At 43.2% G+C, this 21,698-nt stretch overlaps 1 protein-coding gene across 1 annotated transcript in view; it reads right to left on the bottom strand.

Moving 5' to 3' along the window:
- EXOC4 (exocyst complex component 4) overlaps window positions 1-21,698 on the bottom strand; it is a 745,858-nt gene that overhangs the window by 104,592 nt on the left and 619,568 nt on the right. The window contains exon 14 of the mRNA XM_007076278.3: window positions 13,100-13,278. Within this exon, the coding sequence (XP_007076340.1) occupies window positions 13,100-13,278 (179 nt within the window). The remainder of the gene's footprint in view (window positions 1-13,099; window positions 13,279-21,698) is intronic.

Here is a 21,698-nt window from a genome sequence, read left to right as displayed (position 1 = left end):
AAAATCCAATTCTGAAGAAGGAGAGATAAGAAAAGCACTGTGGAAGTGCCATCAGCTTAGCAAACACTAAATAATGAACAACGCAGAGACTGTCCAGCATGATAAAATACTCTATTAGAGGGACTGTTTTTAAATGAGTGATAATTGTGGCACATCCACAGTGAAAGGTTATTGAATTTTTATCTGTAGCAAGAAGCTTTTGACAAACGTGCTGAAAAGTCACCTACAAACAGTACCTTCTTCAGATGAATTTGACCAAAGGGGTTTTCCGGCATGTGACATCTTTCTGACATTTACAGGAGTTTTGCTTCCTTGAAGAATCTGATCAGATATTCTCGGTTTCCAGAAAGACACTTGGGTTTTTCATCACTCTTATAGAAAAGTCCTCATTATGCTTCCTTTCATAACAATTGGATTAAGTTGTTAGTTAGGGACCACAGTCAAATCCACCCGGGATTCAATGACCAGAGCTCAAAGATGTTAGTGTGCAGAATTAACTGCTGTTAATAAACAACACTGTGTCTTAGGGCCCTGCACCTGGCATGTCCCTCCATCTCCTGTGAAGAAAGAGGTCTTTTACATTTTTCTTGTATGATTTCTAATACTGGATATAAGCTATAGTACTGAATTCAGGACAATAAAGTAAAAGAGAACCTTTCCCTAAATCCATGACTACAAAATTTGGCTCCAGGACAGATCCTTGTCGGGGGTGGTAGGGGTACAGCTTTTAAGCTTCACCTTCTTAAAACGGGTGAAATGTCAGGATCATTTATCCCCATGTCCCCTTTTAAAGCACACTCAATGCCATTCACACCAGGAGGCGGCATCACACCCATCTTGCTGTAATTTTGGGAGACAGTCGAAGAAGAGCACTATCTCTGCGGGGAAACAGAGGCACGCCGGCTTGGCGTTCTGAGGCACAGCAGTAGCAGGTGATTGTATTGTTTTTCTAGGCACCGTCGTCTGCACTCTGACAACAGTCAGGCTTTAGTCTAGATTTTGTCACCGTCCCATTTGACCTCGGGCCAATGGTCAAACTTCTGTTTCACGATCATGCTTTGTGAAACTGAGAGAATGAAGACTGGCCCGTCAAAGCTTCAGGCAGGGATAAGGGATTAAGAATTAATGGTTACAAAGGACCTTGAAAGTGTGAAATGCAATCTAAATGTTGAGTCCATTCCCGTCATCGTGATGCCCTTTGGGACTGTCGCATGCACACACGATTCGCACATAGTGCCCCGTTGCTACGCTTTACTGGGGCTGGCAGTCTGGAAAGGGTCCTTATGCACTATTGATTAATAAGTAAGCTGTCTGAAAAAGCATATCCAGTTTACATTTAGAACATTTTTCTAAATTCAATCTCCACAGATGGTGATTTCTTCCATTAAATCTGGGCCAGCCCTCTATTCTCTTTGTTTTTCCTGTCAGGATTCGTCTCTCCTACCCACTCAACTCTGCAGCATACCTAAACTCAGTTTCAAGGGTGAAGAAATTAAGAGACATACTCTTTTTCTAGTGAGGAGTTCATTAAGTCATGGTTAGTGGGCTTATCTCAAGTTTTAAAGCACCCAACTATCTCAGGGCTTTTCTAGATAAGAGCTCAGATTGAATAGTACAATCAGTGCCTTCAGGTACAATCTTTCACTCGATTCTCATTAGAAGAGGTTTCCTATTTGGCAGCCAAATCAGTCCCCTTAGGTTTTGTTTCGCTCAAGTCCTGTTGCCCTAACAGCTACTCCTCACCTCAGCTCGGGTGGGGGCTCAGGTAATCCTGCGTTTCCACTATTCTTCTCTGTCTGGCTCTGTCATTTCGGGAGGCCATTTTAGAGCCCTCCCTTGTTTTCCAACTTCTTCCGGCCTCCTCCTTTTCCCAAAGATTTTCAATTTTATTTCTTCTTCCGGTTTCCACTTTGGAGTTTTGCTTGAAGATACAATCATTCAGCTGGAAGCTCCCAGCCACCATACTTAAGTCTCCATGATATTACCATATTTTAATAAAATATTTCCCTTATGGATACAAATGTTGGCATTTTCAAAGAAACAGCCACATAATTCTTTATGGAGAGATACTCAGAGCTCCATAATTACACTGAAATGCCCACAGCACTGGCCTTCTATAGCTTCACAATTGATAATCACCTCTGAGCTGAGGGAGGTCGGGTACTGCTTCCTAATCAGTATGCAGACAGGACCATGAACTCTACAGATGACCAGCTGATTGACAAGAAGGGAATTGTTTCTGGTTCTGTCTTTAAATAATAACAGAGTCCTCTTTTCACAGTTTTGAAGAACAAAAAGGGTATCTCTTTGAGATTCAACTCTGGCTTCTCAGATGGGCACTTGTACACAGAGGCGACTTTCAGACGCAGGTCCATTCTCAGACACATCCCATGACCTCTGAAACACTGGGGATCCCTGTGGACTGAGAGCCGTGATTTACTAGAAATGATTCGGGAGCACAGATGTTAGAGTTTTAAACGCAACCAACCGTAGGACTTGAGATCAAAGAGGAGCTGGGAGGGGCGGGAGGAAAGTCCAGGCCCAGCACTAAGGGAGGAGAGCGATGAGTGAGAGCTCTAGTGAGAACACTGAGAGTAGCGACCTCGGGAACCCCATATGGAGTCCCCACAACACCCTGCTAACAGCTCCCAAGTTCATCATCTCATTTAATGGCTATGGCCACCCAAGGAGTATGTATCACGGTTTCTATTTGACAGGTAAAGACACCTTTTTAGCTCAGAGAGGCTAAATAAATTCCCTGTGGTGATATAACCCCCTTCACGTGTCCCCAAGTGTACCTGACTTCAAAGTCACATATGTGCTGTATGCGTCCTAGACCAGGAGAAGTACCGGAAAGAGTCTCTGAACTAAAAGAACATCGTAGGTATTCAGGGACAGGCAAAAATGGCCACAAGTCAGGAGCCACGTGAGGGCACTCAATGAGAGGAAAGGGAACCACAGGGTGGAAATGTTAAGAGGGCTGACCATTGTGTATCAGTGCTTAAAGTGTACCGAAAGCAAAGAAACATGGATCAGCCTGAAGCTGGAACGATAATTAGCAGTAAGAGCGCACAGCACATCAATGCGGAGAAAGAGCTGGAGGGGTCCAGATGGTCTTTGTCATAAAATGAGAGAGGCACCAGCATCTCTACTGTTAGTGACAACAGGGTTTCAACAGAGTCCTACGAAGCGGTGAGCATCCTGAGCACAGGGGCTTTTCACACAGTCCGTCCTTAGGATGAATTTCAAGCAGTTTATAAACAACAGAGTACAATGAAGACTGAAAGTGAACAAAACGGAATCATCGTAAAATCGTCATTTGGTGTTTTTACTCCTACAAAACATATGATTAGTTGTGAAACTGGGTACAACATGGAAACGGACTTGGGACATTATTTTCAAAAGTGAGAAGAGCACATACAGAACTAGAAGCAGCGTCAATTAGGTAAGATCAAAATAAATTCGGAGTCGGACAGTGGACAGGAAACTCACGAACAAGATGTAAGGCCAGGGGTAATTGAATTTTCTCGGTAAAAATGAAATTAACCAAAGGCAGCGAATATGGGCAGCATCACTGACAGAGGAAGGAAGGTGAGAGTGGGGCCACAGAAGGAAAGCCAGTTTAAGAAAATGGCTACTGGCAAGACTAAAAACTGATTATGGCACAGAAAGCCTGACCTCAGAAAGACGAGGAGGGAAACGAAATATGCAGGGTCGGACTAAGCAATGCCTGGTGAGGAGCTGTCTGATAACAGTCTACAAATATTTGCAACTTGTAAATACCGAAGCAAGAGAGGAATTAGCACGCGTGGAGTTCTAATTAAAAATAATCAGATGAAATTATGGCAGGGAAAACTCTGGCTTAATAGTTTGACAAACGCAAAGCTGAAACAGGACAGCGTCCCATGAGATCTTGGCTAGGGACATTTTTATTCTCATTTGTGTCAACACAGGAAAACAAACAGCAGTAGGTGTGAGTATGTGGAGGGGTCCACATTTTATCTTACATTTGCCAGTAAGGCAGAAAAAGCCCACGATAGTGAGCTCCAGCATGGGAGAATTCATATTCCATCTTCTAGAAAATGTTAAATTATAGCAGGCAATGCATAAAGGCCTCCTGGGACACCACAAAACTACGTATGTGAGGGATGGGAGTATACAGACACCTGGACCTATTCCATCTTTATTTTCAGTGATACAGTTGACTTGTAAACACTTCCACATTCATTCAATTGGTTTGGCAATTGCAGTCTTTCGTGTTAAGAGAGACAAGGATTCCTTGTGCCCTTCTCCTTTGGCTGTCCTGAGAAGGGTAGGAGGAATGGCTTTATTCATTTATTTATTTTTTAACTAAAAAAAAATTTTTTTTAAACATTTATTTATTTTTGAGACAGAGAGAGACAGAGCATGAACGGGGGAGGGTCAGAGAGAGAGGGAGACACAGAATCTGAAACAGGCTCCAGGCTCTGAGCGGTCAGCACAGAGCCCGACGCGGGGCTCGAATTCACGGACCGTGAGATGGTGACCTGAGCCGAAGTCGGCCGCTTAACTGACTGAGCCACCCGGGTGCCCCGGAATGGCTTTATTTTTAACCCAATTTGACACACAGTTTGACGAGCTAAATGCTGCTAAGCAGAAGTGGGTTGTTGTCCTGACTCTGGCATAGACTCAAAGTGCATTTTGTGTCTGGTGTTCTTGTCCATTAAATGGGAAGTCATGTTAATCCCAAGCTTTTGAGAACAGAAGAACTAACAAAGTAACTACAGAGAATTTCCCCAATATAAAGAGGAAGAGATATCAAAGAAGACATGGTGGGGGGGCACGGGGAGGGGCTCTAAATCAGTGTTTTTCCATCCCAGCTATTTGTTGAATCACTTGAGGAGATGATAAAAAGCACAGTAGCACAGTAGTCTAGGCATCTCTCCCAGAGGGTGTGAGCGAAAGCTCTCTAGGTCATTCTAATAGAAGCCAAGGTTGAGGAGCAATCCTTTAAAACACTGGTTCTGGACCTCTGATCTGACTGGTTTGGGAACGCTCAGGCCACACCTTGGAACAATTAAATGAAAAATCTCTGAGAGCGGGGCCCAGCATCAGGATGAGAAAAGCTCTCAACTGATTACAACTGATGTGAGGCCAACTTTGAGAAGTACATTTCTCAGGAAGCCAGTCTCACTCATCCACAGGTTTTGAGTCAACATTGCACATTAGAACCTAATGAACATGGGTTAAGACTTTTTAATAAAGAAAATTCAGATAACTCTTTTCATCTCAGCACAGCTTTGTCTGAAATAGGATTGTGTAGGTTTCTTTTTTTTTTTAATTTTTTTAATGCTTATTTATTATTGAGAGAAAGAGAGACACAGAGCACGAGCAGGGGAGGGGCCGAGAGATGGAGAGACACAGAATCTGGAACAGGCTCCAGGCTCCGAGCTGTCAGCACGGAGCCCGACGCGGGGCTCGAACTCACGGACCGCGAGATCATGACCTGAGCCGAAGTCAGGCGCTCAACCGAATGAGCCTCCCAGGCGCCCCGATTGTGTAGGTTTCTTAGGGACTGTTTAGCACATATGGTAACTAAGAAGTAGCTATAGGCCCTAATCAAGTGGCTCAGGGTAGAAAAAACAGCTCCTCTCACACACAGACTTTCAGACCCACAAGATTATATAATCTATATCAACCGCATAATTGTTTAAGGTAGATAACTTTTTTTTTTTTTTAGCAGGGATTCTACTTGCCCAAACATTGAGCTTACAATAGATGCATTCATTCATCATGTTAAAAAATAGTTACCACGAAGATACACAGAACAGTTTGTGGTGGATAAGTGGAAAGTCGATCCAGAATTCAGAAGGAACTGTCTAGAGAGGACTACATGAATTGGAGGCATAAAAATCAATCCCAGAACATCATCAGTGATAAGTCACACGGATAGGAATTATTCTTGAAACGATTTGATGAGAATAGCACTTTATCTCTGTGGTTTTCCTTCCCCAAACCCATAAGCTCAGTCTCATCACGAAAAGAGATTAGGCAAACCCATACTGAAGGACGTTCTGCAAAATACCTGACCACTTGTCCTTTCAAAGCAGTCACAGTCATCAAAAGCAAAGAAAGGCTAGGAAGCTGTCACAGTCTAGATGCACTCAAAGAGACATAATGACTAAATATATTATATCCTGGAGGGTATCCTGGAATGCAGAAAGGACATTAGGTAAAAACTAAGGAAGAGTCTCATAAAGTAAAGACATTAGTTAATAATAATAATAATAATAATAATAATAATAATAATAAGGTATCAATACTGGTTCATTAGTTGTGAGGAGTGTGTCAGTACTCATGTGAGATGTTAACAGTCGGGAGAAATGGGTGTGAGACGCAAGGAAACTCTGTCACTTTACTCTGAATCTAAAGCTCTTCCGAAATAAAAATTCTAATAAAAAATCCATGCCTGGACCCCCACAATGGACATACTAGCATTCAACAGTGAATGGAGGTAAGGGATTATATGAGCAGCTGGAGTCTTCAGGAACCATGAGGGAAGAACAGCGACTGGAGAAAGGTCAGTGTACCAGCCAAGTTTGCAACACGCAAAAAAGGGAACCACAGTCACTTTATACTGGTTGACGTGAACGTTTCTAAAAATGATCACACAAATCAGATAATCAACCAAATTGTAACACAAACCATCTGATGGCGTGCGCGTTTGCCGATTATACAAAATTATATTCCTGCGACAGTAAAACATCTGTCCCGCCCTGTACCTGTGTTGGGAGACATGAAAGATGCTGAACCAATTATGTAAATATTAGCACAGGGCAGTGTTTCCCACAAGTTGTTCCATGGAAGAAAAGTCCTGTGAGGTGCTTTGTGGTGAGAGAATTCACTGCTAAGTTTGGGAAACACTGAAGTGCTGTAAATGTGGAGCATTCAAATGAGGAGCTGAATTTTGAGTTTTCTTTAAGTTTAATTCGCCACACAAGGGTAGGGGCTACTGGATAGGGCAGTGCAGTATCTCGAATATATTACCTAACATGGTAACAAGACAGGTGGAGCTTCTAAGTTAGGGAATACCCATAGAACAAAAATAGAGAGTGACAAATTCGAGAAATGTTCTCCTACCACTGTGATGACATTCACAAGGGATACGTACAATAATCCTGTATATTTAAGGCCTAGAAATTCTGGTTACACACTGACAACGATGATCGGAAATGATCATAGGTTGGATGTTGGCATTAAAGTGCTTGCGTTTAAAAAAAAATGATGACCCTCCGGGCTGCTTTAATAGAAATATGGCATGAACGGCCTTGCTGGCACTGTCTTGGTCCCAGTCAAGACAATGATGCAGCGGAGAGAAAATTAAAGTGGGAATTTGAAGAGCTGGATCCATCCCAGTTCAGGCACAGACATGCAGCGTGACCATTCTGAAGCCTCGATTTCCTCGTGTGCAAAATAAGGGAGTTGGACCAGATGGTTTCTAAGATCCCTGGCAATAATTTCACTTCCAGAAAGAAGCATAATTTCACACACATATTCACTACAGCGTTATTTGAAACAGCCAAGAGTTGGAAGCAACCCAAACGTCCACTGACAGATGCATGAATTTTAAAAAGGTGGTATACACATACAATGAAATATTTTTCAGCCATAAAAAAGAAGGAAATCCTATCACATGCTACAACATGGATGAAGCTTGACGCCATTATGTTAAGTGAAATAAGCCAGTCACAAGAAGATAAATTCGGTATGATTCCAAATATGTAAGGGTATCTAAAGTCAAACTTCTAGAAACAGGAAGTAGAATGTGGCTCCCCGGGGCTGGGAGAGAGGGGAAATGGAGAATTGTTCAACGGGTATAGAGTTTGATGAAAAAGTTCTAGTGATCTGCTATACAATAATGTATTTAACACTTCTGTACTGTATGCTTAAAAACGGTTTTTACAATTAGAAAGGAAGTGGATAAATAATTGTGTAACTAATAGTACAATTCCAGAACCAATTCCAGGAACCAAAATTATGACATTTACTCAGTCTGGAGGTTAGAGGGATATTTTAACCTTTTGGTTTCTTAAACTGGAAAAGAGTAGGGTGTGGCATTTTATTGTGTATCATCCATGCATGTGGGTTCAGCAAGAACTTTGGTAATGAGGACTGCGAGCAGAGGTGGAGAAGCCTGGGTCAAAGTCACCTACAGAAGGGCCCACATTCACAAACAGCCAAGTCTCCATCCAAGAGAGTGTCAGTGAACTTGGGCTTGCTCTGGGCTCCTAATTCTCCCACATTTGGTTGCTCTTCATTCAGAGACTGGGATCCTCAGGCCAGAAGTCTTAGTCTATCTAATCTGTAGAGATGGGCAGGTAGGGGCCAGGGAAATATTTTCAGACACATTTAATATTTTACAGAGAAAACAGCCAACATTTAATTTCTGAAGAATACGACAGAAGAAAGAGGTTTAGACTGAAGCAAAGGGACTTTGGAGAAAGAAAGACAGACAGACAGACAGACAGAAAGAAAGAAAGAAAGAAAGAAAGAAAGAAAGAAAAAGACAGACCTCCCAGACGGTAAGGTTACTTGAAGAGCAGAATATGTAATCAAGGATGTTTTAGAATCTCTAATCCTGGAGATTTTTTTTACAGACTCCAAGCCAGAGAGGAGGCCCCCTGAGGAAGCAATGCAGACAGAATAAACCCTTGAGCCCTTTGTAGTCCTCTGCAGTCTATTTTTAAAAGCAACACATCCCTAAAACAAAAGGATACAATACAAAAGAACAGCATTAGTGTTCAAATTGAATACACTCCAATAATTTTTATGTAGGTCACATTTGCTGAGAATTTTCTTAACCATAACAGTTAATCTCAGAGTCTTTGTTTAGGATTTTTACACACAGCAGATATTACAAAGGGCAGATGTTATCTGGAATCTGTACTACAAGGCTGATATTGTGATCAATGAGGGAAAATATGTATAAACCTAGATCCTGAACACCCAGTGCTAACTATGATCCCGCTCAACTTCTTTGCACTGAAAATGTCCTGCATATAAAAGAGTTCTGGGAGTAGGAGACAGAGACTGAGGTACAGGTAGGGAGAAAAACAGACTCAGAAAACAAGATTTATACAAGGAGAATCAGAGAAACTCATGAAAGAAGGTCAAGCTGGGTCAACCCAAGACCTTTCTGGAACTGTTTCTGGAGCTCCTGGCAGAAATGCTCTTTTTGTCTGGGATCAAATAAATCCCGGGACTGCTGGTGGCCAAGGATGTTGCCATATACAAAGCGCTTGCCTGAGATGGAAAGGAATAAAGAGAAAATACCAGGAGACAGAAGAAGTGAGACAGAAAGCGGGAGGGAGAGAGAGTACAAAAGACCATGCAGAGGTGTGTAAGCATGTCTTGTAAACCTGGATCCAGCCACTCCTGAAGTCTTCTGATTAACCAGTTTTATGAGTCAATGCATTATTTTTTTTTTCTTTCAGTTAGTTTGTTTCTTTCACTGGAAAGAATCCTAATTAGAACAGGCATAAGGAAGATGAGGGTGGTGGGGGTTACCTAAAGAAATGGAGCAGGAACTGAGGACTCCAGTAGGACAAAAGTAAGAACAGTGCCTTTGATGTAGACAGGACCTATTTGAGGGGAAGAGACCCTCTGAGTATAGAGAGACAGAGTGACATTTAGGCAAACACCAAAAGAAAAATTATCTTTGAAGAAATGGTCAACTTTGACCTCTTGGACAAATGGGCAACCATGTCCTACCTCTAAAAGGCAATACTCTCTTCTTTTTTGTTTTTTTAATATTTAGAAAATTTTGTATTTATTTGAGAGAGAGAGAGAGCATGAGCAGGGAGAGGGGCAGAAGGGGAGGGGGGAGAGAGGGAGAGAGAGAGAGAGAGAGAGAGAGAGAGAGAGAGAGAGAATGAATCCCAAGTGGGCAACACACTCATCATGGAGCCCAACATGGGGCTTGATCCCAGGACCCTGGGATCATAACCTGAGCTAAAACCAAGAGTCAGATGTTCAACCGACCGAGCCACCCAAGCACCCACTATACTCTCTTCTGTATGACGTGGGATGTTTCGGGAGGGTGAGAGTCCTGCTGTACTGTCTGGACAAATATTCTACTATGAAAATAATTTTCTGCCAACTTGCTCTACTCTCTCACATTAATAGCTTCCGCATTATACCGAAGCCTGGTATTTACCATACCAAACGATGAACAGGATGCAGAACAAGAAATAAACCTACAATCTTTTCTGGATTTCTTCCCATCCTGCTGAGGATCCATAAGTGCTAGATAAAAGGCTGGCATTCCCTTCATGTTATCCAATCTCTGGATTTGGAAACGCTTTTGTTGAGGTGATCATTTAGTTCACTTTTCAAAAGAATAATAAAGACCTGTCCCTTATTCCCTTTCTAGAGTCACACTGACATGGGGCAATCAAAGTAACCCATTATCAGAGAATTCCCTGCATTGCTCAAATTATAAACATCAATGGGCACCTCTCCTGGGAATTCGAAGAACAGATGAGTGTGGGTGAGCTAGTCTCGTTGTTAGCGGAATAAACCAGGTTTGCTTGGTGCTTTGTTTTAGCAAAGACAACATAAGTAGTGATTATAGTTCACTTGGGTTTTGTACTGATCATCAAAATGCTGACAGTCACTTAAATCACTCACTGGGTGGAATAATCACCGTGAAAGGAACCGAGAGAGTATAACTTATATTATAAAATGGAACTGAGCACAGGAGACAAAGTATTAATGGGTGTGGTCGAAGAGATCTTTGTCAGAATAACAGAGATGATTAAAGGCAAGAATTAGACATCAAGTGTACTAGGGACTCTCAGTGACATGAAGACAACAGCTAAATTGTGCAATTGCAAACTTGAGCGTAACTCAGAGAACATCTTTCTCTTTTTGAAAACAGATGATGCCAGGTTAGCCTGGCAGTGGCTTGCTGTAGAGGTTATGTACTGTCTTGCTGTGTAAAAACCCTTTTAAAATGGACAGAACAGAAATCTGGAATGCTGAGCCACTGAAATAAGCGACTGCATTATTAAACATTAGATGTTGATGGCCCACCAAGCGAGAGGACCCCTTCCAATCATCACTAATAAGCCAACCCAACCAGCCTGGCATTTGTAAGGGTCAAAGGAAAAACCGGGAAAAGAAGCACGGGGTCCCTTTAGGGGACTGTTTATTTGGCAATTATCAAAAGGGCAATTAGCTCTGACTTTTCTTTGTGGTGGAGTGGGGTGGGACTGGGAGATAAAACGGATAATTTAGACAACTGCTTGTAACAGATTGCCTGATAATGACAGGATTAGCAAGTTGAGGGCCTTTCAAGGATATCTACAGATCTGCGCAGGCCCAACACTGTGCCCAAACTATCCAATTCTTATAGATTCTGAGAATAAATATGTATAATTTTATCCTCAGAGAAAAAGTAATGCTAAATAATAAAAAGTATAAAAATAAAAGTATAAATAAAAAGTAGTATTTCAAGAGGATTTCTAAAGCAGAGTTTATAATCTTGCTCAAAGCTCCTTCCTTCTGTCCATTTTCCCCACCTGCTACTGACCTTCAGGATAGCTACCCAATCAGCATGAGACCAGTTAAGCAGTGAGCATTCAAGGGACTCCGAGACTCTCTGGGTCCATATGGCAGGGGAGAATTTACCCCTGTGAGTTTCAGCCACACCTCTTCCCATCTCTAGGCTGGAAACCGTGGTTAATCAAATAATGACTTTTCAAAAGACAATGATAATAACTTACACTGAAGTTCAGTCCAAACAATGCAAGTATTTTCTAATTATCTCCTAACATTAACTCTAATATTAAGTTCAAAGCCGATCGTTTCTTTCATGTTATTGCTGTTATGTTACTTTTTTCTGTTGTTTATTTATGCACTCAAATCTGTCAGTGCCTTTATTCCTTCTTCCCATCATTTTTCCTTTGCTTTTATTTTAACTGCCTAACACATACTTCTGAACTAATGCCTTTAAAAAAAAGGATTTATTGGGGTGCCTGGGTGGCTCAGCTGGTTAAGCGTCTGACTCTTGACTCAGCTCAGGTCATGAACTCACACTTTGTGGGTTTGAGCCCCGTGTCTGGCTCTGTGCTGACAGTGCAGAGCCTGCTTGGGATTCTCTCTCTCCCTCTCTCTCTCTGCCCTACCTCTCCCTTTCTCTCTCCCTCTCTCTTTCAAAATAAATAAATAAGGGGTGCCTGGGTGGCTCAGTAATTTAAGCATCTGACTTTGGCTCAGATCATGATCTCATGGTTTGTGAGTTTGAGCCTCATGTCGGGCTCTCTGCTGTCAGTGTACAGCCTGCTTCAGATCCTCTGTCCCCCTCTCTCTCTGCTCCTCCCCTGCTCATTCTCTCTCTCTTTCTCTCTCTCTCAAAAATAAATGAACACTAAAAAAGATAAACTTAAAAAAATTTTAAATTTAAAAAATACTTATTTTATAGTTATTGAATAAAGTTTATGGGCCTTAAAGTTTTCAAATGATGTCTCTCAGAGTCAATGGTCCTCAATGGAAAAAAGTTTCTTGTTTTTATTTCATATCCTATACGTTCCTTTCCTTGAATCCTATAGTTAAGTTATCTCTCATCCATCTCTTTCTGGGAATAACTGTTTTTCCCATTTTTTTATTTCCTAGCATCTTCGTCACTTCTATTATTCTCTTGTTAGACACTTTTTCATTAAAATGAAAACATCAGCTGTGTGCTCAGTTCTGAGATACTGTTTCCATCCTTGAGAAGTTATTGTGAGGAGGGCAAAGGTATTGCTTTCTGTTCCTGAGACACAATGGTGTGTTCTTACACGATTTTATGTTTCGAAGGTTTAATATCAAGCTATGTGAACACGAACCTTTTTTGGCCTTCCACGTCTCACACAGGAAAGCCAAGATTTCGTCCTTTAGAAGAACCACAAAGGATGTAAGGCGCAGCCCAAGCAGAATTCTTGCACGGATCTAGCACAGACCTTCTGACAACCTGACCGTCCCTCTTATGGGGACATGTACACGCACTCACATTTCCAATGAAACTACTCAGTCTAGTTCCTCTGCTGTCCCCAAAACAGCCGCCATGATAGATACTTACTCTGGGATGTAGAAAGATTGGAGAAAGCTGACTTTGTTCGACCTGCTAACCATTCCAGGCTTTCATGCATGTTGGCCAAAGCTTTGAGGTCACTGACATCACGGAGGATGTCTTGCGGAGGGATTAATTTGTCACCCAGGTTCCCAATAAGAACTTCTGACTCCTTACCAAAGGCTGCCCTGAAAAACAAATCAGAAACATACTTCACACACAGCACAGAAAAGAGAGGGGGTGGGCAGTACTTTTTAAGGCATGCCTAGCACTGTGTTATTTGTTATAGTCGCTATTTCATAGCATGCTATTTTTCCTATAAGTTTAGCAAACTACCGTATACCTGCTTAAAATTACTCTAATTGGAGAAAGATGGTTCTTAGAAGAATGAAGTTCCCCTGACGCTTATACCTTCAACAGGAACCGGCATGGACCTGACCTAGACAGTGATGGTCGCTGGGGATGGCTTTGATGGCTGCTCTCTTGTGGGTACGTCCTTGCCTCTTCTGTTATGGATGTTGCTGAACAACATTAAAAATGTACACGGTTGAAGGTTATTGTAATACATAAAACCACCAAGTTAATCAGCTAGAAAATATTTTAGAATGTTCAAAAGCAAAGAGGGTCCAGCCTCTTAAGAGAGCAGATTATAGTTCAGATGGACAGGCCTCGTTCATTCACTCATTTACTTGTTCTAAAAGGGATCTGAAGCGAATGAACCACAAAGCATTAAGCTATGTGTTATTCGAAAAGAGAAACCAGTAAAAATCAATGCTGGATCCTCTGACTGGAAAAAGAGAGTCAGGTGGTCTTTGCACAAATCTGTGTCCTCATGATATTTTGGTGGTGGCGGGGGCGGGGGTGCTGAAAAACCAAATTCTGTGGGCTCACAGAAGGAGGGGGCAGAGGGGCCCCTGGAGACCATACAGCAATGCCCTTGCACATGTGCAGAAACGGAGGCCCAGAGGTGAACCGTTTTGCCCAAATAACACACAAGGGGCAGAGCTGGGACTCAGTCTAATTCCCACAGTGCCCTTTCTTTCAAAAAGACAGAGGGCTGATGTGACAGAAGACGACCGAGGACACTAGGGAGAAAAATCTGGTCTTTTAGGGCAAGTTCCACGCAGGTGAGTAAGCAGAGTTGCGGCTGGTGGAGGTTGGAACAGGCACCTGGAGAGTTTTCTGTAAGTCTCAAGGCTTTTGAAACCTCAGAACACCTTAAGTGAGCAGGAGCAAAGGGTTTATTTAAGTAGAACAAACCGAATGAAGTGTCCAGCAGGCAGTGATTAGTAGCAGCTGACATACAGTCAGAAGGATGCTTAATTGACACATAGGCCCGTTGGGCCCAGCACTAGAGCAGAGGCTCCACGTTGAGAAAAACGCCTGCTGTGAATTAAATGCTTCATAAAAAAGGTTTACGCTGCCAAGTAGTGACTCGCCATTAGGCTTTTTGTTTCAACGGAGAGTTTCGAACGTTTTCGAATGTTTCGCGCATTTTTTAAGGAAGTCATAAGTGGACGAGTCGGGTAAGCTGTGGTCCCGGAGGCAACACGTAGCCAGCCCAGGAACCTCGGAGCGTGCGTACGAGCCTTTACGCAGAGGTCACATAAAAAGGTCTTGGGGTGGGACCCAAAAGTTTGCGTTTCTAACTCGTTTCAGGCCCTTGTCTGGGAAGCACGCGTTCTTTGAGCACAAAGAGTTGCAGCCCAGGCTTCAAAGTCAGACAAAAGACACAACTGGGGCTGAATTCTCAGTCTGTCATTCACCGTGTGAATCGCCTTCTCTTCTCCAAGCACCGTTAGCTAGGGGCGGTAGTGGTGTCCTCATAGGAAGTAACGTAAAAATAGAGGGGATTTAAAAAGTCTTTACTGGGAAAATTTCAGTCATTACACACGCAGAGAGAAGCGTACAATAACCCCCCATGTAGCCAATGCTCAGCTTCAATTATTAGCAACTCATGATAAGTCTTAGTTCATCTATCCTCATCCACTCCCCATCTGCCTTGGAGTATTTTTGTTTGTTTTGTTTTGGAGAGATTGAGGGAGCTTGTGCCCACGCACATGAGAAAGCGAGGGGTCAGGGGTGGGGAGAATCTTAAGGAGGCTCAGTGCTCAGCGTGGAGCCTGACATGGGGCTCGATCCCATGACCCTGTGATCATGGCCCGAGCAGAAATCAAGAGATGGATGCCCCGGTGGTTTCGTAGGTTAAGCATCTGACTCTTGATTTCAGCTCGGGTCATGATCTCATGGCTTGTGAGTTCGAGCCCCCAGGTCGGGCTCCATGCTGATAACGCAGAGCCTGCTTGGGATTTGTTCTCTCTCTCAAAATAAATAAATAAACTTAAAAAAAAACCAAAGAGTCGGACGCTCAACCAGCCGAGCCACCCAGGCGCCCCTCTCCTTGTCTTGCAGTATTTTGAAACAAATCATTCAGGTGATGGTAAGTGCATGGAACTTGGTGAAAGGTAACAAGTAGTAGTTCTACCACTCTGGCCTGTTGAGATGGCTGGTTTATTTAGTGCCAACCCAGGGTGAGCTACGATGAATGAATTGAAATAGGTGAGTGATCAGAAGTAAATAAATTAGATCTCAAGGGCTCGTTTTACAAGTGGGGCCTTGTAACATCACGGCAAATATCACTGTGTCTCGCAGTCCAGACTTGCCAGAATCTCCAAGAGGTAAATTACTGTGACAGAAGCCCCTGGTTGCCAAGCCAGTATCCATCATCCCATATGCCTTCTTAGTAAAAGGACCCTGGTATTGTTGGGGTCAGCAACGTATGCGACTTAAAAACAAAACAAAACAAAAACGCCCCTCAATTTCCCCGCCCTTGTGGCAGATGTAGCTCTAAACCAAAATCAGGAGGTGGGCTTCCGGGAAAGCTCTTTGAAGAGTCTTAGCTGGCCGGGGCCTCTTTTGCCTTCTCCCTTTCTGGAATGCAGTCGTGCTTCTTCGAACATCAGGTGAGTATGAGTATGAAAACAATGCTCAGAATGATAGAGGCCCAGGTGGGCGGTGTGCGTGCCCCAGTGTCACCACAGAGCTGCAATACGGCCGGAGACAATGCACTTCTGGGCTTCAAGTTACGGGAGGGACAGCGAAACCCTATTTGTTTAAGCCACTGCTATTCCAAGTTTCTGCTACCCGCAACTAAATGCAATTTCTAACTGACACAATGATCTAATTAGCATACATGATGTCACGCTCAGAGAACTTTTCTGAATTTAGATATCCCGAAAATCAAGTTACAGGGAAAGGCAAAACAATGTCTCCTCCTTGCTTTGAGCCCAGCAGACAGTTATAATATCTTCCCTGTGGCTGTCATTCAGTCAAGTTGTAAATATTTAGTTTTCTTAATCTGTCCTTACGTATCAACTCTCCCAGCCCCTTAATCATCTTTGATAGATACAACACAAAAAAATGCCTCTGAGCTGGGTGGTTAAAAAGCAACAGGGGAGGCAAACAGCTTTGAAAATCAGGCTTGGAGGCATTTTCATGCATGTAGGTGTAACCCTGGGTGCAATGTGACAATCAAGACAAATGTATTTATGTGGAAGTCTAATCTGCTTGGGTGGGGCTCTCTGGGCCCTGGGCATGTCTGTGGTGCACCTTCCAGCACTGGATGCCTATCCCATTTCCCTTTGGCTCACTCCGATTTGCTTAACCTCCTCCGACAGGAGAGCAACAGACTGAGGAAAACACAAACTGCCTCATGTTGAATACATAGTAGACATCTCATTTGACAGGAATCCATAATCACCCCCTAACAACCTGGAGAGAGCACAGAAACCACGACATTGAGGATAAATGATTGACAGCTAAAACTATTTCACACAAAAAATCATTCCTTCGAGGATTTGTGGGTGTCAAAGAGCTTGGTGGATGGTTTTTATGTGTTACAATAACCTTAGGGGATGGCTTTAGTTGCTCGACTGTGGATCTTTTTCTAAACCCTCTAATTTATTAAATAAATTATGGTATATCCACACTGTGGAAAGCTATGCAGTCATTAGAAATTATATAGTAAAAAATACTTGCTACCACAGAAAAATGTTTCCTCTGGCTTATTTTTAACCATGATCTGCAGCCGAGTAAAACAAGCTGTTATAAAACTCTATGATATTAAAAAAGAAAATGATTATGTATCTATATGAACTAAAAAAGACTGGACTGGATATCTACATACCAAGATGTGCACTGTGTAACGAGATTATGCTTTGTGCTTCTCTGTATTTTCTATATTTTCTCCAGAGAACATGTATACTTTTTAGTTAAAAACAAAACCTGGGAGGGGCGCCTGGGTGACTCAGTCGGTTGAACGGTTAAGTGTCCGACTTTGGCTCAGGTCATGATCTCACAGCTGGTGGGTTCGAGCCCCGCGTCTGGCTCTGTGCTGACAGCTCGGAGCCTAGAGCCTGCTTCAGATTCTGTGTCCTCCTCTCTCCGCTCCTCCCCCGCTCAGGCTCTGTCTTTCTCTCTCAAAAATAAACATTAAAACCAACAAACCCAAAAAAACAAAACAAAAAGACACACCAAAGTTGGTAATCCTACCACAAATGAACGAGAAAAATCTTTCAAAGGGCCATATCAAGAATTTTAGCATGGAAAACTGGAAGACATAGGTACTATAGTTGTTTTAGCCAAACTGGGAGACAATGACCGGTCGGCTGGTCTGAAGGCTGGTGTGGGCTGTGGCTCTTGTTTGCTCAAGATGAGTCATTGTCCACCACAGAGGGTCTCACTGCCAGAATGCCTACCACCCAGCATCTGGGCCAATATTTCCAGATCCAAATTTCTACTCACTCTTCCTCTCCTGCTTGCTATGTGAGCACATTCATGAAGGAGCACATGACACATATTCGAGTGAAATGGCAACAGAACAATCATTACCTTGAGAAGGTGAAGTAACAGAAATTCAGAAGTAACAGGCACCCGCTAATTGCCCACAGACCATTTGTCAGAGCCGGGAACAGGAATCAGAACTCAAAGCTGTGTGTTTTCGGTACCGGGGCCCGTGTGAGGCGCCACCTTCATCATCAGTAGGCCAACACGCTCGCGTAGGAGCCCATGAAAAAACCACAGAAGTGTCGAGCCTGTTAAGCTTAATTTTAGCACACAATTATAATCTTTAAAAGCTTGATCTGACAAGAATTCATTTAGGAGATTTTGCCAAGAGTGTAAAACCTGTTTAATTTAATTTTACCATACAATTATAATCTTTAAGGAGGTCTATCTGACAAGAATTCATTTAAGAGAATTTTGCCGGAGATGCTGAAAATTGTCTCCGTTTAGTCTTTAAATAGTTCTGTTATCCGCTGAAATCTTAGCAAGGCAAAAAAAAAAAAAAAAAAAAAAAAAATCTGCATTTTCAGCAGACTAAATGCATTTCTGAAAGAAACGCTGCAAATAGTTTCAACATGATTGACCTGCAGATCTGGGCTATGTTTGATCACATGACATTGTATACTCAGACTCACTGCTTGCTCTCCCAGCAAATCTCCCCCAGTCTCCCACCGCGGCTTCACCCCTGCCGTGTGAGAACTGCCCCAGGAGTCAGGGAAACCCTGCCAGAGTGCCCTCCTCTCTGATCCAGGACAGGGCAGGGAGGAACCAGGACTGGCTCATATAGTGAACGAGACTCACGCAGACTTCTTGCACCTTCGAAGGCAAGTGTTGTGCCCCCACGCTGTAACAGCCACTCACGTGTTGAACTGCTTCCCCTGCCTGAAATGTTTCCAGAAGTACCGCTATCACATTTCCTCAAGGTCTTCCTCAACAATCTTGCTAATCCTGTTCGACCCCGTTTCTGGCCAAGAAACTCATTTTGCAGCAAGAGAAGTAAGGCACAGCTGATGCTCCCGGAATTCCCGTCTTGTTGCATACCCAATCCCCCAGGGGTGGGGGGGTAGGGGGGAGCTGGCCTGATGGAAGGGTTGGTCTTTGTAGGATTCAGCTATGGTCCAGCTGGAAGGCAACACCTCTAAGGCTGGAGTGCTGAGGGCCTGACTCAGAGACCCACATAGAGTATTTTTCCCCCCAATGACAAGAAAATATGGGTCTGGGGACTAAGGAATAAAAGTAGGCATGGGCTCTCCTCTCTTATGGAGGGTCTACTCTTGCCTCACCCCCCCACCCCCCCCACGTGGCACTAGGCCACTTTTCAGGTGTTCAGGAAGGAAAGTCTCCACCAGAGGATACAACAATGACCACAATAAATTGGTAGCAGAGACTGTCATATGGTTTTCTGGGCTTCTCACTACTGAGCCCTCAGGCAGAGAGGCGTTACTTTGATGCCTGGAATGACGGGCCTCAATTGCCAAGAGGGGGACATGTGTTGCTCCTGCACAATCAGGGTGGGCAGGACTACGTCAGATTCACTGGGCTCCATCTGAGTGTTTCCATGTCCATGGTGAAATTAGTGGAAAAACCAGGGCAGCCTAATAAAGGCAGAGCTGCTAAGAACTCAGGTCTCTCAGGAACAAAGACTCTATTCAATACATCCAGGTGGAGAACCCTGACCACCTGAGGTGCTGGCAGAGGGCGAGGGCACCATGGAATGGGTGGTTAGAAAAAGGAAGTCATCAATATCTGCTGCTGCTTCTGACCAGTTACAGGGGCTGTGGCAGCCTGCATATTTACGCATATATCAGCCAATGGTTTCTTTTTCTTTTCCACTCCCCCTACTACATTTTATTTACGGTAAAATATACATAACATGAAGCTGACCATTTAACCATTTTTAAGTATACAGTTCAATAGCATTAAGGACACTCACCACGTGCCATCATCGCTATCTCTTTCCAGAACTTTTCCATCATCCCAAACAGAAACTATTCCCATTAACCAGTAACTTTATTGCTGGATGGCGGGATCATAGGGTGGTTCTGCGTTTAGCTTTTTCGGGGACTACCAAAATGCCTTCCACAGTGGCTGTACCATTTTACATTCCTACCAGCGATGCACAGGGGGTTCTAATTTCTCCATATACTTGCCAAAATGTGTTATTTTCTGGTTTTAAAATTTTTAATTAATTTTTAAATAACAGCCGTCCTAATGGGTGTGAGGTGGCATCTTCCCCACTCGTTTTATACGAGGAACTGGTAGTGATCAACATTCCAGTTTCATTCAGAGGTCACCAGATATGAGAAGTCACATCTGACCTGACCAGGGAGGACACCGGAAATCCTAGACTTGAGATTAACACACTGAGTGATGAGACAGACTCTCCCTTGTTGGGGGAGAGGGGGAAGGAATGCCTTAATATGATGAATAGCAGCCTGGATGAAGCAGAAGGAAGAAGTTCTAAGCTACTGGCATAAAGGTAACAAGGATACAGAGTAACAAGTCCTAGGCCTGTTTACCCTAAGATCTATTCCTCACCTTTCCCTTCTCTGATCTATACTGGGGGTGGGGGGCAGGCAGGGGCCGACCCTTGTAGGCTGTTTTCCAGGTTCCCAGCTGGGTTCTGACAATGGGAGGCCCTAGGTCGGTGATGTTGACGGCCAAAGGCAAGGCGAAGGCAGGGCACTTATCCCCCTCCCTCTCGCCTTTGGGCGATGTCTCTGGCAACAGATGCATCTCCTTCCTGGCTCCAGATCCTACCAGGCCCCAACTTACTTTGGGTGCCTCTGTGTTCTGGTAAATGCCTCTCTCCTTTGGCATTCTGGCTAAAGGGAGATCGTGGCTTCTTGCCATTGGGTTATTGTAATGTCCCTGTTTGATACATCCTCATTAAAATGTATAACCAATTCCCTGCATTAAATTCTCTTGGAGGTAAATAGTTGACATGGTTTCTGTTTTCCACATTAGACCTTGACTTACATAAGACCCAATAATGATGTCTTACCATATTCAATGCTACTGCGGATGGAGTCAATTATTTGGCTTGGGAATTAATTAGTTCTGTTGTGTAGGCAGAGAAACTGAGACTGGTTACGGTGACCTGTAGGAGATCACTTAGCCGTTATCTGTCAGAGCCTAAACCGATGAAGGTTATAAAAAGGTCAGGTCATCTACCTCGATTCCTAATAATACCGACTGATTCTATTGAGATGTGACAATGACACATCCATTTATCACTTCTGCTTTTTACAACTGCTCAATCTTCAACCCTTTCAAAACTTAATTTGTCTGTGTCAAAAATAATGCGGGTAGTACCATTCTGATGGGTTCTTTAATCAGGTTTTCAAAAACTGTTTTTCTAAGATGATCTTGGCTAAACCCTCATAAATAAGAATAAAATAGCCCAGTTATCCTGATTACAATATTATTTTTTTTCCTCCTAGAAAATGCTAAAACTCATCATTAAGTCTCCCCTTCAATGGTTTTGCATGCATGTTCGTTTCATCACACACTCTCACGTGAGTAGCTATTCTTCACATTTAATAAGTAATTGCTCTTCTTTAGAAATTTGTCTCCATCAATAATCACAATCAAGGATTTTTGTCGTTGGCTTTCTTTGCCTACCGTTCCTCTGCCTTGTAAAAACTTGCAATGCTCTGGCCTGGCTAGATGGGGCTGAGAAGTCCACAAATCTGTTCAGAGGCAGAACTGGGAAGGAGTCCGGGAGGGGCCTTCTCCACAATCAAGGTGAATATTGAAAATATCA

Source organism: Panthera tigris, chromosome A2 (assembly GCF_018350195.1).
Source record: "Panthera tigris isolate Pti1 chromosome A2, P.tigris_Pti1_mat1.1, whole genome shotgun sequence".
NCBI classification, from domain to species: Eukaryota; Metazoa; Chordata; class Mammalia; order Carnivora; family Felidae; genus Panthera; species Panthera tigris.
The sequence above is the reverse complement of the archived record's forward strand: the minus strand, read 5'-3'. Positions and strand labels throughout refer to the sequence as shown.